Source organism: Charadrius vociferus, unplaced genomic scaffold, assembly GCF_000708025.1.
Source record: "Charadrius vociferus isolate BGI_N301 unplaced genomic scaffold, ASM70802v2 scaffold472, whole genome shotgun sequence".
Lineage (NCBI taxonomy): Eukaryota > Metazoa > Chordata > Aves > Charadriiformes > Charadriidae > Charadrius > Charadrius vociferus.
In genome coordinates this window covers 7,101,788-7,116,821 of record NW_009647735.1, presented here as the reverse complement: position 1 = coordinate 7,116,821, position 15,034 = coordinate 7,101,788, and the positions used below count along the sequence as shown (strand labels likewise).

General features: G+C 53.1%; 1 protein-coding gene across 3 annotated transcripts; it reads left to right on the top strand.

Annotated features, from left to right (window-relative positions):
• The first annotated feature begins 1,062 nt into the window (after window positions 1–1,062).
• FHL1 (four and a half LIM domains 1) lies at window positions 1,063–12,994 on the top strand. 3 transcript variants are annotated; one of them, XM_009881708.1, is made up of 6 exons: window positions 1,063–1,099; window positions 9,557–9,738; window positions 10,458–10,635; window positions 11,145–11,314; window positions 11,890–12,076; window positions 12,817–12,994. In XM_009881708.1, the coding sequence occupies exons 2-6, from the start codon at window positions 9,583–9,585 to the stop codon at window positions 12,969–12,971; spliced, it is 846 nt and encodes a 281-aa protein (XP_009880010.1). In that variant the 5' UTR covers window positions 1,063–1,099; window positions 9,557–9,582; the 3' UTR covers window positions 12,972–12,994. The 3 variants fall into 3 exon arrangements, with proteins under 3 accessions (XP_009880010.1, XP_009880008.1, XP_009880007.1); XM_009881706.1 differs by lacking the exon at window positions 1,063–1,099 and adding an exon at window positions 1,359–1,380; XM_009881705.1 differs by lacking the exon at window positions 1,063–1,099 and adding an exon at window positions 1,359–1,380 and having other exon boundaries at window positions 12,814–12,971.
• Window positions 12,995–15,034: the final 2,040 nt, after the last annotated feature.

The following is a 15,034-nucleotide window of genomic DNA, read 5'->3' as shown; positions in this document are numbered from 1 at the left end:
AGCTGTGGCTGCCCCATCCCTGGAGGTGTTCAAGGCCAGGTTGGACGGGGCTTGGAGCAACCTGGGCTGGGGGGAGGTGGCCCTGCCCAGGGAGGGGGGTGGCACTGGGTGATCTCTAAGGTCCCTCCAAACACTAACCATTCTGTGACTCCATGCTGTTGCTGTTCAGAGGCCAGACGCCACTGCGATGGGCTCCATGGAAGGAATGATAAACATTGACGCTTCCCAGTGCCTGTCAGGGAGGTTAACTGACTTTCCCACGGCCATGCAGTGAGTCAGTGTCGAGGCAGGATTAGCAGCTGGGCGTCCCTGGCCGCCGGCCCTGAACACGCGCCGCCGCCACCGACCGTATAACCCAGAGCGAGCGTGGCCATGGAGCTGCCGCAGCCTGTGTGTCCCCGGGGGAGCAAGCCCTGAACCAGAGCTCCCTCCACTCCCTGGCGTGGTTTGGGTGGGAATAGGTTGGTTGGAGCCACGGAGCCGGGGTCTTCCAGGGAGCTTCGTGGACACCCGAGTGAAGAGGACAGAGACATGAGCCAGCATGTTCTTTATAAGCCACGTGCTGGGGAATGGGCCCAGCCATGCTGTTAGGTGCTAGACAAGTCCCGTAATGGTCACACCGGGCTTTCCAAATGCTGCTGCTCAGGGACTTGCTCGCTTCGAACTGCCTTGAGCTCTCTTAGGGTAAAAGCTGGAGAAGGACCAGGTATGACAGTTTTACTGGTAGTAAAACTGCAGCGTGATGCTCATGTTGAAGGCAAGTCCAACCTCCCCCATGAAGGTATCCTCTGTTACTCCTGTGGGCTCTCAGCTGCATCCCCAGGGGTATAACCCACGGCACTTATGGGCCCTACAGCCAGGGGACAGCCCCTTGCTGGTTCCCGGGACCGCAGCCCCTCCAGCCCCCGTGGGGCTGTGATCCACCTCTTCCCTTCAGCAGCGGCACTGCAGAATCAACGTCGGGTCTGTAATTTAGCTCGGGACTGTTATGAGACACAATCTAGCTCTAAAGCCAAGGCCAAATAGTACTAGCATGGGGTCAAGTTCCTGAGGCACACTCTGCCTTTGGGACTAATTTGGGTGCTGAGTAGCCGGGCAGGTATTTACATGTTGCCTACAGAGACCTAGAGGTCTCTGGATCCTATTCTTCTCCCTCAGATCACCTAAAATGGTAAGAATTTTCAAGGGGGATTAAGGTTGTGATCTCTGGGGAGGGGAGTGGACATCTGGTAGGAGTCCCGTCCGTATTAATAGCCTCCGTTTAAATGTATGTTATCAAACGGGGCAGCTCCTAATCGGCCAAGAGACCGTGAACTCTGGTACCTAAGGGGGCTGCTGGTGACTTTGGGCGGCTGATCATGGCTTTCCACAGGCACACAGGTAAAGCGGAGGTGCTGCTGGGTGTTGTGGGAAAGTCCCTGTGTGCACCATCCCCGGTAAATGGGGAGGAAGGTTTTGCTAACGGGCTCCTGCCCCAGCAAAGCAACTCTTTTGAATGCGGTCTTAAGCCTCAGCGCTCTGCAGCTGTAACTAACGATGGCAAATGGGTTTACAACCAGTGTGTGGGACTGGTGCGGGGAGCGCGGCGGTGGTGGCGGCCTCATCTGTTTAGTAAAACACATTGGATGGCAAGTGCTTTTGTACCCGCCGCTGTGGGAAGGCCGGGGCTTGGCATTATTTGGGGAAAAGTAGGTGAAAAGGGGGGAGGAGGAGGATGTCCTGGCAGCAATCTTGCTATGGCAGTGACTGCAGTGAGCCGGGGAAACCCGTAGCAGAGGGGACCCTGCGGAAGCCCAGCGCGGGAACCCAGATGGTTTGCTCTGCTCTGGTGGGAAGTTTTGTGTTTACTCCCTCTTCTCTGTGTTTGCCTTGTAGACCAAATGGGCTGACCCCCACCGGTGATAGGGAACCGTTGGCTTTTCTTTCCCATTAATGCTGACAGGAATCCTGAGAGCACGTTCTGCATGTCCCCCATGGCATGCAGATGTGGTGTGTCTTCCCATCCGTGACTAAACCACTCTAGCCCTCCAATTACCAACAATTGCAAGCTCTTTGGGATTTTTAAAAGCTTATCCGCTTCTTAGAAGCTAACAATATTCGTGTGTGTGTCCTGCACGTACTTACAGCTCTACATCGCAACCTACAATGGCAGTGCCGTTGCGTCTTTAATGAGATGTAGCCCAAGGGGTGGACATGTCTGGGGAGAGGGGGTCCAGTTTGGGGCACAGCTCCTGTGGGCATCAAACGGATCTGGGGCACACTGGGAGCCAGTGGGACTCTGTGGGGAGTGCACAGTGGTGCCTGTGGGACTCTGTCGGGAACATAGAGACTCTCCAAAACTGGGGAGGAGAGTCACAGCGTGCTGTTCAACTTCCCGCTCAGCCTGCCGGGACAGGGCAGGGCTACGAGGCTTCTTGCATGGCATGTAACTGTTCAGGATTTGCTTGTGTGATGCAGACATTAGATATGTAACCTGGCTTCTGTGGTATCATCTTTAAACATCTCAAAGGTCTTTAAAAAGAGCAATCCGTTCACTTAAAATGTAAGACGACATTTATTTTTTAACTTCAGCCCACAAGGCTGACCGACGCCATAGCATCCTCTCATTACGCTCCCCGCTCTATCTATCTTTTCTTTCTCATCTTCCCCAGGGAGGTGTTCTCCGGGGCAAGGACCCACGGATTTGATGCCGTGCTGTAACAGAAAATGCTGCAGCGTCTTCTGAGCGGGTGCTGCGGTTGGAGCGCTGCCACCAACAAGTGACAGCGCAGTATCCGCTCCCGCACCCTGGAGGGAGCCCCGCTCTCCGGGGAAGCTGCGGTGGGGTGCAGGGGGGTACCGTAGCGTCCGTCCCGGGGGGGTGTGTGAATTCCCTGCCACAGGGGAAAGCCTCCCGTTTGGCTCCTGGGGGCATCTGGGCGTGAGAAGAGCATCCAGCTGCAGAGGTGGGGAAGGATCTGGGAACATCAATGAGGAATCTCGAAGGTCAAAGCTTAAGGCAGGCAGGGGGCAAGTTAGCTACTGAGCAGGACTTTGTTTTGCTTTAGCTGATTTGGTTTGTTTTGAAAAGTTTGGCCTTCACTGCTTAAGCTCTGCCGAAGCGCTCAGCCTTACCGCAGGCAGCGGTGCTGCGCACACGGGGAGCCGCGATAGCCTTAGCTGGGCTCTGTATGAGGTGCAAAAGCAAACCCCGGGGGGGTGTTTGCAGGGCTGGAGCAATGTGGTTGGTTTTTTTTTTTTTTGTAATAGCACATCCCTACTTCCCTGGGGGACTGCGAAGATTCAGTAATGATTGGGATGTGCTCAGACGTGGTGGCAATAGGACCGTAGGGAATGTTTTTGGCAACCGCCTGAGGAACTTGGAGCCGTTCTTGTTCTAAATAAAGAAGCTTCCATTTTATCAACAGACTAATTTTTGAGTTATGGTGTGTGAGACTCGCACGTGCCTCAGCCTGGCAATGGGAGAGCACAGCTCTCCCCTCCTCACTGCCAGCTCTCCCAGCAAAAACGACCTGCAAGTGATTTCTTTCTTTCCTTGCTGTCCGGGGCAGCGTGCCAGTGACCTTGAGGCACAGTCCTGAGCGCCCCTTTGCATTTTGGATTAAGGGGACTCTTCTTTTAAGGGTATTCCCCAGTATTTATAGCAAACCATTGCATAGAGAAAAGCTGAGAAGAGTCGCACAGGTGACAGAGCAGGGGATGCCAGGTCCTGAGCTGAGAGGGGCAGGGCGATACGTGCCTGGCGATACGAGGGCTGCGCGTACGCGGTCTGCTGAGAAAAACAAAACCCATGGAGAGTCCAAAGGCAATCGCTGTTTTCCTTCCATATCGCCATAGAGCACGCCGCTGCACGTAGGGCAGAGGGTTAACACCTTCAGCTTCATCTTGCTTCTGAAGTGGCAGAATAGTGCGTGAGGTTTCAGTACGGTTTCCCTGGTTGTTTTTGGAGACCACACTTCAAGTTCTTCCTTGGTGGTTTATCACATTTAAACATATTCCCCCGAGACATTAACACATATCCTGTGCTAAGTGCTTTGCTTATCAGCTGTGCTTCAGCTCCCTTTGCAGAGGGATTCGGTTTAATTTGTTGTGCGAACCACTGTGATGCTGAGTTGTGGCTGTGTGAACGGGGAGGAACCGGCCCAGGGGCCATGGGAGAGAGGAGCCCACAGGAGAGGCATGGCGTTGTTGATAATGCAATAGCTTTTGTGGGGTGGCACTTCTTAGGTCTGTACTCTCCTTTCCATCCTAAAGCTTGCCACGCTGCAGGGCTCAGACACAGCCCTGACAGTCACCACTAGCTGGGACAGCCCTGACACTGCTCCGCAGCGTGAGTTGAGGTGCGTGGAAGCTGGTGGAGCCCAAATATCTGTGATCTTTCTCTGAAAGACAGAAGGCATGGCCGTCCAAGGGCTGAGGGGCTGTTTTTGCAAAGCAGGAGATGCTCTTTGGGGACAAGTGGCTAACTGGCACCTCTGTGGTCAGGTAAATGTTAGGGTTGAATTCCAGTAGGTCTTCATGCCAAATACCCCGATACTCGAGAAGGCCACTGGTCTGGCCAGCTGCCCTCGTGCTGTAGCCAAATCCATCAGGGAGCTACATTTAGACAGCACCCTGCCAGGGCTGGTGGGAGAGGGACACCCTGCTTAAAGGGGGGTCAGTTGCTGCAAGTATTGCTGGATTTTTTTTTATTGAGGGTCCTCTAGGCTATTTAAGGATGGGCACGTCCTGCACTTACCCCTCTCCCCAGCAGCCTGCGCGCTCTCTTCTCACCTGCTTCTGTCTGGGCACGGACATCAGCCTGGACCAGAGAACAGTTGCAGTCTGTCCACGCTTTTCCTCTGTTTCCTAAAACCTGTCCCGTGGCCTCAGAATCAAGCTGAAATGGGGTTTGGATCAGCGCGCGTCCTCAGGGCACGCGATTCTCCCGGGGTTAAACAGGAGCCCCTTGGCCGGGCTGTCCGCTCAGAGACACTGCGGGCTGGTGCGAAGGTACAGCCAAAGAAACTGCTCAGACAACTTCCAAGCTAAACCACCTGCGCGTACTGCTGTCGTTTCAAGCAGACCACAGTGGAATGAAGCACAAAGGTAGAGCACCTACGGTTTTAGTGGTTGGTCCGATGAGCGCTTACCCTGAGCACCCAGTTTGGCGTTGCTATAGCACAGTTGTACCACTGGTGTGAACCCCCACTGTGTGCTCCACAGCTGGCGTGGGGAAGCTGTGCAGCGTGCCTGAAAATAAAGGCTCCAAGGAAGAGCGAGGAGGAGTCATGGTTTTTCCCTATACCCAGTGTGTCCTTAGTTTCATGACTTTCCTATTTTCCAGACGGCAAAGACAGGCCAGGGTTAATATACCTGGAACTTCTGGAAAGTTAAGCAGTGGGGATGTGGTCCAGCTTGAGGGGTGAACAGGTTATTAAGGAGATAAACATCTCCAAACCCATGGTCTGGAGCTAACCAGGCTGTAGAAGATGTCTGTATTTTTTTATGGAGCACAACAAAATACCTGTTCTGCCCACCTTCGAGGAGAGGAGAGCGGGCTGCTTAGGGGGGAGCACAATGAGAGGCCGAATGCTTCTTCCCCAGAGCAGCAGAGCTCTGAAATCTCCACGGAGATTTGCTCCGCTCTGGGAAAATGACCCGGTGGTCCCCGCACACCCACTGCTGGTGCGGGGCCCTGGCACATTTTGGGGCTCTCGTGCACCAGCCCCGGGCTGGGCTACTCCTGCGGGAGGGTTGTAGGGCACGGTCTGGCTGAGGTGGGCTCCCAGCAGGGCACGGGCGAGCGGAGACCAGGAGCAGCCAGCACGTCTGCTGGGACAACGTGGTCGGTGCACCGTCATTGCAGGCGTAGAGGTGCCTCTCCCGGGGGGGAGATCCAGGGGGATACTGCTGAGGGCAGAAGGCTCCTGGAACATCTGGAGGCAAATTCATGCCCTCACCTGTGTATGAGAGGGGCTTTTTGGTCCGTGGGATGGCACGAGGTAGGCAGAAGCTGGCACGTCTGCAGGCGCAGCCCAGCTCCCGGCGCTGCCGGGTCCGGTGTTAATTGTCTGTGGAGCTGCAAAGCTGCTGCGGTAAATGTGTGTCTCCCGTTGGCGCGTGATGCGTTACATGGGAACACAGCATCATGTTACTCCCTGAGCCATATGTTCACGATTACGTGTTCTGCTTGAAAGCAGCCCTAAACCTGAGATCAGGAACGTTTCGAGACCATTTGCCCTGGGCTCTGGGCGACCGCATTTCTTCTAAATTAAACTCCCTTGCTTGATAAAGCTCTGCAGAGCTGGCGGCGGCTCACATAGTTTCCACGTTCCCCAGCTGTTTATTTGTTTCACTTACTTGAACCGGTACAAACACAACCCTTGGCGTAGTTGTCAGCAGGCAGGGCCGTCTCCTGACCTTGGCAAAGCGGTGTTTCCAGACTTCGGTCCCCGTGGAGTGCAATTCCTGCCAGCTCGGCTTCCAGCCTGCTTCTGTGTAGGTTTTAGGGGAAGGGTGTGAACCTGGTCCCCACCTCTGCTGCAGCCTCCCTGCGCGATGCTCCTCTCCAGGACCATCATGTCTTGCTTTCTGGAAGAGAAATGCTCCAACTTGTTCTGGCCTGAAGTTATCGAAAAGGTGACCAAGAGTGAGGCTGCATCTTGAGTGCTGTGTTCAGTTTTGGGCCCCTCACCACAAGAAGGAGATTGAGGTGCCGGAGTGTGTCCAGAGAAGGGCAACGGAGCTGTGAGGGGTCTGGAGCACACGTCTGGTGAGGAGCGGCTGAGGGCCCTGGGGGTGTTCAGCCTGGAGAAGAGGAGGCTGAGGGGAGACCTTCTCGCTCTCTACAGCTCCCTGAAAGGAGGGGGTAGCGAGGGGGGGGCGGTCTCTGCTCCCAAGGAACAGGCGATGGGACAAGAGGAAACGGCCTCAAGTTGCACCAGGGGAAGTTTAGATTGGATATTAGGAAGAATTTCTTTACTGAAAGGGCCATCAGGAACGCGTTACCCAGGGCAGTGGTGGAGTCCCCATCCCTGGAAGGATTTAAGGGTCGTGTAGATATAGCGCTCAGGGACATGGTGTAGTGGTGGGCTGTCAGTGCGAGGTTAATGATCGGACTTGATGATCTTACAGGTCTTTTCCAATCTAGGACATTCTGTGATTCTGTGACTCTTGGATTTTAAAACCTGCAAAGTAACAGTGTGAATCCCGTCTCCTGTGTCCTGTTTCAGTTCCTCCTTGGCTGGCAGGTGGTACTGGAGAAAATCAGCTCCTTCATGACCAGTGCCCACAGCATCTTCCGCTGCCACCCATCCGGCAGTCTCCTGACCCCAGGGATGAGGCAGGAGAAGAGCTCTGAAATAATGGGGAAATGTTCGTTTGCAGGCAGGCACCTCCTCGGGCTTTGCACCCGACTGCACTGGGGCTGCTGGCAGTGTGCTGCCAATGCACGTTACTCCCAGGGAAAAATTGGGCTGGAAAAGGAGATGGTGAAGGCAGGAGCCGCCCCTCAGTTCTTGCTGCGGTGCCTGGGCTTGCTGGGCAGGGCTGTGCCCTGCTCAGGACCCGTTGGGTTTGATGTGCGAGGTGAACTTGCGCTGCTGCTCCTCACGAAGGCAGCAGCAGCCGTCCCTCAGCCCCGGGGTCCCCCCTGCCAGCGTGGGGCCTTCTCGTGCTGACAGGTTGGGCCACGCAGTCGATGGTAAATCTAGAGTTACCGGGGTGGGCGGGTGCCCAAGAAAAAGCGGTGTCAGCAGGTCCTCATGCCTTAACAACACGGCCGTCCTACCTGCACAGCATCCCGCAGCCATGGGCGAGGCCCGTGGGGTCCCACTGACCCAGCCGGGAACGACGTGCCCTCTCTACACCCCCAAAACACAAAGCCCTTATCCATTTTATAAAGGTTCTGTGGTGGGGCTTGGAGCAGCACGGCTGGAACGGGCGGCAGTTATGCTCCTGAGCTCCATCGGGAGCAGGCAGCAAAGCAGCCCCTCAATTCCGGGGCTCGGTGGGGTGGTCGGAGGTGAGGCCATGCAATGGAGGCGCTAACGGCCTCCTCCACCTCACAGCAGGAAGCAGCAGCGATTTGCCAGATCGCGTCCCTCTCCCTTTCCTCCTCCGTGCTGGTGCTGCAGCTCTACCAGGAAAAGGATAATTAAACTTGGTGTCCTCTGTTGCCAGACATCTCTCCTGTCCAGCAGAAAAGTTCAAGGCTGCGTGCCGGGTTGTTGGCCGTGATGTCTGGGTCCGCGTGGACCCGTGTCACCCTGCCCGAGCACTTGCAGCCTTCTCGCAGGGGTGTTGATGGCCTCCTGTGAGGATGGGCGTTGTTGGGGAGATGGAGGGAGCCATTAGCAGGGGTGGTGTGGGACGCTGAGACCGGGCGTGCAGGCAGGGGACACATGTCTGGGGACAAAGCGTGAGTGCGCACCTCTGGCCAAAGCAGAAAATCCTCTGGTCAAGAGCCACCAGCCCTGCTGATGTGCTGGTTCCCTGGAATTCCGTGCCTTGGCAGAGCCCTGCTGGCGTGAACTGAAGAAACTTCTTTACATGTAGGGAGATCTTTTCTTGCCTTTTTTTTTTTTTTCCCCCTCATCACTTTCTATGTGAAAAGCCCGGTGAAAGAGGCAGCTGGCAGCTGCACAACTATCCCGTGCAAAAGGCCTGGGGGGGCTGGAGCTGGCTGCAGGCAGAGGCTGGAAACTTCTGCTCTGCTCATGGTGGGCGGCTGTTTCTGCGCACAAATGATGCGGAGCCTCCGCCAGGGCCCGGCCGTAAGGAGCGAAGTGGCTCTCAGTCAGCGATTTAGGTATCGGCATCCTCGCTTGACATGAAATATGTAAATAAAGCAGTCCAGTGGCCTTCCTGTTAAGAAGGTGATGGGGAAGGGCTGGTGTGGGACGCTGCTCTCCTGAGCTCGCGGCGGGTCGGGCCCCAGAGCGCTGCGGTTTTGTGCTTGGCCGGAGCCCACCCCGCCTCTCTGCAGGCAGAATTCTAGCGTCCACATCTTGGATGGCTGTTGAGGGGACTGCAAATATTTGTGTTACTAATGCATTGCTCGGGCGAAGCACAGCGGCGAGCAGAAGGCTTCCAGCAGGCAGGGCAGCCCCTGAGCTTGCCGAGCTCCGCGGCACGGCCAGGAGTCGGCCCGCGTGGCCTTACTCCGTAGCCCGCGTTTTTCTGAGAGTTTGGGGTATTTCTCTGCGTCCCCGTGGCAGTTTGTGACCCGGGAGGGGACATCCAAGCTGCCTCCTGTATGAGTTTTGTGACTGCTGGGAGCAAACCCCCGTTGTCTGCTGCACCCCACTTCCCCGAGATGAACCGACACCCTGAAGGCAATGCTGGAGGCAAATGCCGGTGTGATCGTGTTTTATAAACCCTTGAGCTGCCTGACAGAAAAATTGCGTTAACGGTTCTGGCATAGAAGCTGCTTTCTCTACCAACAAGCCCTGGAGGAGAGTGGCACCACCATGTGCTCGTTGCGGAGCCGTCTTCCTGATATTCCGTATTCGCACAGACCCAAGAAGCTGGAGCGGTCATCAAGGCTGTAACTCGGTCCTCCTTCCTCTCGCAGGGCCCGGCAGTTACACCGTGGGCACCATGTCGGAGCGCTTTGACTGCCACTACTGCCGCGACGCGCTCCAAGGAAAGAAGTACGTGCAGAAGGAGGGCCGCCACTGCTGCGTCAAGTGCTTCGAGAAGTTCTGTGCCAACACCTGCACCGAGTGCAAGAAACCCATCGGAGCCGACTCCAAGGTGAGCGCCGAGCGGTTAAATGGGTGACGAGAAGAAGAGGGGCAGACGCTGATAACCCTCCCGCCTGTTTTCCTGGCTCTGGTCTGTTTACGAGCTTCTGTGTGAAAATCAAGTTCTCTCGCGAGTCCTCTGGCTGATGGGCCACGTGCTCCTCGGGCAAGGAGCCAGGGGCTTGGGGGCCCTGCAGCAGGGACGCTCGCCATGGGCTGCTTATGCGTGGGAGCTGATTTCAGGATCTAGATTCAGCCACGTGAGCTCCTGCAAATGCCAAATTGTCCCAAAGAGAGTCCTGCAGGTAACCCAGCCTGCACAGGACTCGCAGAGAACTCATCTCCTGGGCAAAGCGCTCAGGGTCTGAGTTTTGTCATTGCGGCAAATGTTTATTGCTCCGTGTTTATGGCAATAATAACGCACACCTGAACCAGAGGGAACATCACAACCGAAGCAGCCCACGCTTGCAGAACTTCAAATCTCAAAGCTGTTGGTTTGAAGCACCCGCTGCTATCCTGAAAGCCCAAAGCGAACGTGATGGTGTCAGTGAGTTGGGTTAAATGTCCTTCCCTTAACCTCTTGCAGCTGAGCTGCACCTCCCAACGCAGAGACGCTCGGGAACGAAGGAGTCTGTCCTTCTCTGCCGAGGCTGCACAACCGGTACCTCAGCTTTAGAGCTGCTCAGCAAGAGAAGGGCTTATTGCTCACCCCATTTCTGTTCGTTCCAGGAGCTGCATTTCAAGAACCGCTACTGGCACGACAACTGCTTCCGCTGCTTCAAGTGCTACACGTCCCTGGTCAATGAGCCCTTCATGCTAAGGGAGAACAACAAGGTTTGGTGTAGCAACTGCACTGCCACCGAGGATGCTCCCAGGTGTAAGGGCTGCTTCAAGCCTATTATTGCAGGTACGGGTGGCAGCGAAAGGGGTGCAACGGCCACGTTCTGCTCTCGGGCAAAGCCGCGGCGGTTTGTGGAGCTGCGGAGGCTGTGGTCGGGGTATGGGCATCACAGTGGGAGGCTGGAGAACCACCAAATGGCACAGGTTTTGACTGTTGCTCTCGCCTGTCCATTTAATTCAAGGGTTGGAAGGCTGCTTCGCAGCTAACCCTCATGTGGATAGCTCACCCTAGGAGGCAGTCTTAAACCATTTCTACCAAAAAAAGCTTTGCTCTGTAAATCAAGGTCCTCTTCGCAGAAAGGCTCAGGCACCCAGCTGACAAATATTTTAAGAAATAGAATGCCCTGGCTGAAGTGAGACACAGAAGTTAACGGCTCGTCCCTTGCCCACGTTACAAGTGAAGTGCCGGGCAAAGGCAGGGACAGGTCTTGCCTACAGGCGTGTGACATTGCCCGGGGTGGGGAGTTTGTCACAAGCCTGAAATCCCACCTAACATGTTATTTCTCTCCGTTGTAGGAGACCAAAACGTTGAGTACAAGAAGATGGTGTGGCACAAGGACTGTTTCACTTGCAGCCAGTGCAAGCAAGTGATTGGATCCGGGAGCTTCTTCCCCAAGGGCGACGACTTCTACTGCGTCTCCTGCCACGAGCATAAGTTTGCCAAGACCTGTGCTAAATGCAAGAACGTAAGTCCTTCCAGCTGCCAGAACTAGCCCTCGCGTGGCTTTTGGAAACTGGGAGAGCTGACCAGTAGACAGGTCGTGCTGGAGCTGTGCTAATGCTCACATTCTTTCCTCGAGATACAGATTACACCTTGGGGGTGTAATAACGGGAGAGAGCTAATGGTTCTTGCACGTGATGGTGTCCAAGGAGGGGCTGTAGGGTTATCTGACAGCAACGCTGCTGAAACCAAGCGGGCACTGGCCTCGCACTTGCTTTGGGGAGGGTCTAAGCTCTCTAGGAGGCATTGTGTATTCAAGCAGTACAACAATGCTTTATGACATAGCTGCTTTAAAACCCTTGCAACTGCTTAATGTAGAATTGCAGTCACTGCAGGTAAAACCATTACAAAAGCTCCAGGCGTGCAGGATTTCAGGCTAGAGGAACTCAAGTGCACCGCACTACTTGATTTTAATTTTGATGAAGACTTCCAAGACATCTTCTCCGTGCCAAAGCCCTCCTGCCCCCCACCCCATGCCTGCGTCGCCTCTCTTCCTCCCTCCCGCTTCTGAAACACACCTCCGCTCTTTGCCTCCTACAGCCCATCACTTCTGGAGGCCTCACTTACCAGGAGCAGCCTTGGCATTCCGAGTGTTTCATTTGCTCCAACTGCAAGAAGCAACTGGGCGGGAAGCGCTTCACAGCTGTAGAGGATCAGTTTTACTGCGTTGAATGCTACAAGGAGTGTGTTGCCAAGAAGTGCGCCGGCTGCAAGAATCCTATTACAGGTATGTTGGATTAAATGCAGCTCGAAGGGCGGTGGGTGCAGCGATCCCCAAAGACAGGCAGCTCAGAGGGCGCTAACACAGAAGCAGTCTCCTATCCCGAGCCCAACCCCAGCAGTTTACGTGGGAGCTAATTATCTTACTGGATGGAGCTCTTCACCCTTTGCATGGCTCAAATCCTACCTCCTTCAAAACTTCCCCAACTAGAACCGCTCCCACCTATACCTTAGTCTGGGAATCTTAAGTCTAAAAAGAGCAGGGTTTTATTGCCCCGAAGTGACATTTGCTTCACTTCTGATGTACTTACGTGTCACGGTTACTGGATGAGACAGCTCAGCCCTGACGCGTGGGCACTATCCTGCCAGTCCCATGAGACTCAGACTCCATTCTGCATTTTAGAGCACGGATCTGAGCCCCCAACAGCCAGGCAGGGCGTTTAGCCCCAACCTGTCCTTGCTCTACAGCTTGACCTTTCCTTCAGCTCGACTGTTTCCTAGAGAAAGGATTGAAGGGAAACAGCTTCTTGCAGAGCCAAACCACACCAGCCTTACGCTCAGCTGCCCGTTTCTCTAAGAGCAGTAATCAACGTGGCTCAGTAGCAATTTTGGCCACTATTTTCGGCATGGTCTGCAAGACTCCAGCAGCACGGGAGGCAGTAAGAATGGGATCTGCTGTTTGGTGGGCTGCCCCAGCCGAGGGAAAAGCTACTATCGCCGTCCTATAATTGTTTTCTCTCCTAGCAGGATTTGGAAGAGGAACCAGTGTGGTTAACTACGAAGATGAATCCTGGCACGATTATTGTTTCAAATGCACAAAGTGCGCCCGCGGTCTGGCCAACAAGCGCTTTGTTTGCCATAATGGAAAAATTTACTGTGCTGAGTGTCCCAAACGACTGTAAGGAGCAGACAGCAACTGCTGTAAAATGGATTTTAGAGCCCTGCTTTCCAAAACAGTCCCGGTAAAGGAGCAGGTTTTTGCATGTTATGAATTCTAACTTTTTTCCATTTTAGTATAAAAACTAAAGTAGCCTCAACATACTGGGTTTGACTTTTGAAGCTCCTGCAGTACAAAAGCATGTAGCCTTGCAAAAATTTAACTTTGCTTCCAAGTAACTCTTAGTGCAAAGGCTTGAAAGGCCGTTAGACTTTGCATAAGAGATCCACATACTACATAATCTGGCGTGTGGCTTAAAGCTAAAACAAAGCTAGTTTTAAACTTGTCTGGTATACGTTTAAGCTTGGCACTTAAGTGAAATAGGTTTGACAAGGGATGCACCTCGGAAACAGAGATGCAAAGATTGCACCTGGGATCAGAGAGATCCATTACTATGCTTTTACAATTACAGGTACATTACATACATCACACATCATTAACAGCAGCACAATAATAAACACTTTCAGCTCACCCTATGACACCAAAGTGCAGCAAGTGTATGGAATGGCTTCATCTTACATATAACAATGTTTTGGCAGTACGATTTAGCTTTAGTTAAGTTTCCATAAACTTGCTTTAGCCTTGACTGCTGCATGGTTTGCCCCAAAGTTTCGCTCATCAGCTTTTTTTACATCATCATTTAAATGAGGCTGTCTATATACAGTTATTAATCCATTAACAAGAAGTAAATCTTTCAACTACAACAAAATGCACATGCATTTAGAAGTGCCTTAAAAATAGCTCAGACAACAATAGCTCTCCTATATCATGTCAGTGTATGTTTTATGATTTAATAAAACTGAGACTAGTGCCTGCCTGGAGTCCTGCAGTCTGGAAAACTGTTGTTTCCCTTTTGCCATCTTACCCGATTGACACCTCTGAGCTACTGAGATCACGTCTGATACACTGAGAGGGGCAAAGCAGAGTCACCTGTTCGTTATCACACCCTTCAATATCTGAGGATCAAAGCAACAATTTCCATAAACTAATTTTTTTAATATATAACTGATGCCGGACCATCCAAGAAGAGCCTGTGTGAAAAAGCCCTTTGGCGAACACGTGCAGCCCCTGTCCATACACAGAGCTACCACTACCCTTCAGCAACCCGAGTGTTGGTTTAAGTTGGTTTTTCTTTCCACAGCAATGGTTGATACCCTACAGAAATATTTACTGATTGGATGCTGCTCCAGTCATTCCCTTTCATTCAAACACACCTACCAGAAACAAAGAACCCTCCCAAGAAAAACAAAAGGCAGCATCTTGCTGTCGTCCTGATGGTGACTGCTCCCCTGTGGCCATGGGGCACCGCCAGACCCACCGTTAGAACATAAAGATGCTGGTGCTACAAGTAAAAGGCAAAGGCTCACGCTGAAAAGCAAGTTAAAGAATTCAACCGTTACGAACACATCATCAGCACGTACAAACGCAGCCAGATCTGAAGATGTTAGTACAAATACCTTCCCAACCACACCAACGCAACTGCCAGAGAGGCCGCTGGTTTGGGGAATCTGCAGTGTGGCGTAGTTAGAGCAGTGCCAGCGTGCAGGTCAGCATGGCAAGGGGTTGGCGACTCCTGGTAAGGTAACGTTTAGCATTACAGAAATAAAGCATTGTTCAACTGCGAAGTTTATTTAACAGTGTGCACATATTTACATAGAGCTGTAACAGATCATTCAACAAACAGTTATCAGCACAGAAAAAAATATCGGCATCTTTTTTGTTAGAATGATTGTCTCTGCCAGAATGAAACAACTATCATACAAAAATACATCTTTCCTTTTACCTAAGGCACTGCTCTAAAGTCTAAAACAGTTCTACCGTATTCTGAACAGCAAACGGTGCGAGTAAGAAGGCTGAGGGTTTCCTGTTGTAACTGTGATGTCGAGGAAAGAACAGGTTAGTTCCGGCAAAACCCATTTGCATTTAACCACTGAACGCACAGCTGCCATTTGGATGATTCAGGTGAACAGAAGTATCAGGCAGTGGTTAGAGCAGGATTCGAGACAGCTGTTCTTTACAGTGATCACT

Coding starts and splice junctions, on each gene's coding strand:
- FHL1 (XM_009881705.1), top strand. CDS start 1,359: ATGGCTTTCCACAGGCACACAG. Junction 9,739..10,457: donor CCATCGGAGCCGACTCCAAG/GTGAGCGCCGAG, acceptor TGTTCGTTCCAG/GAGCTGCATTTCAAGAACCG. Junction 10,636..11,144: donor CTTCAAGCCTATTATTGCAG/GTACGGGTGGCA, acceptor TCTCCGTTGTAG/GAGACCAAAACGTTGAGTAC.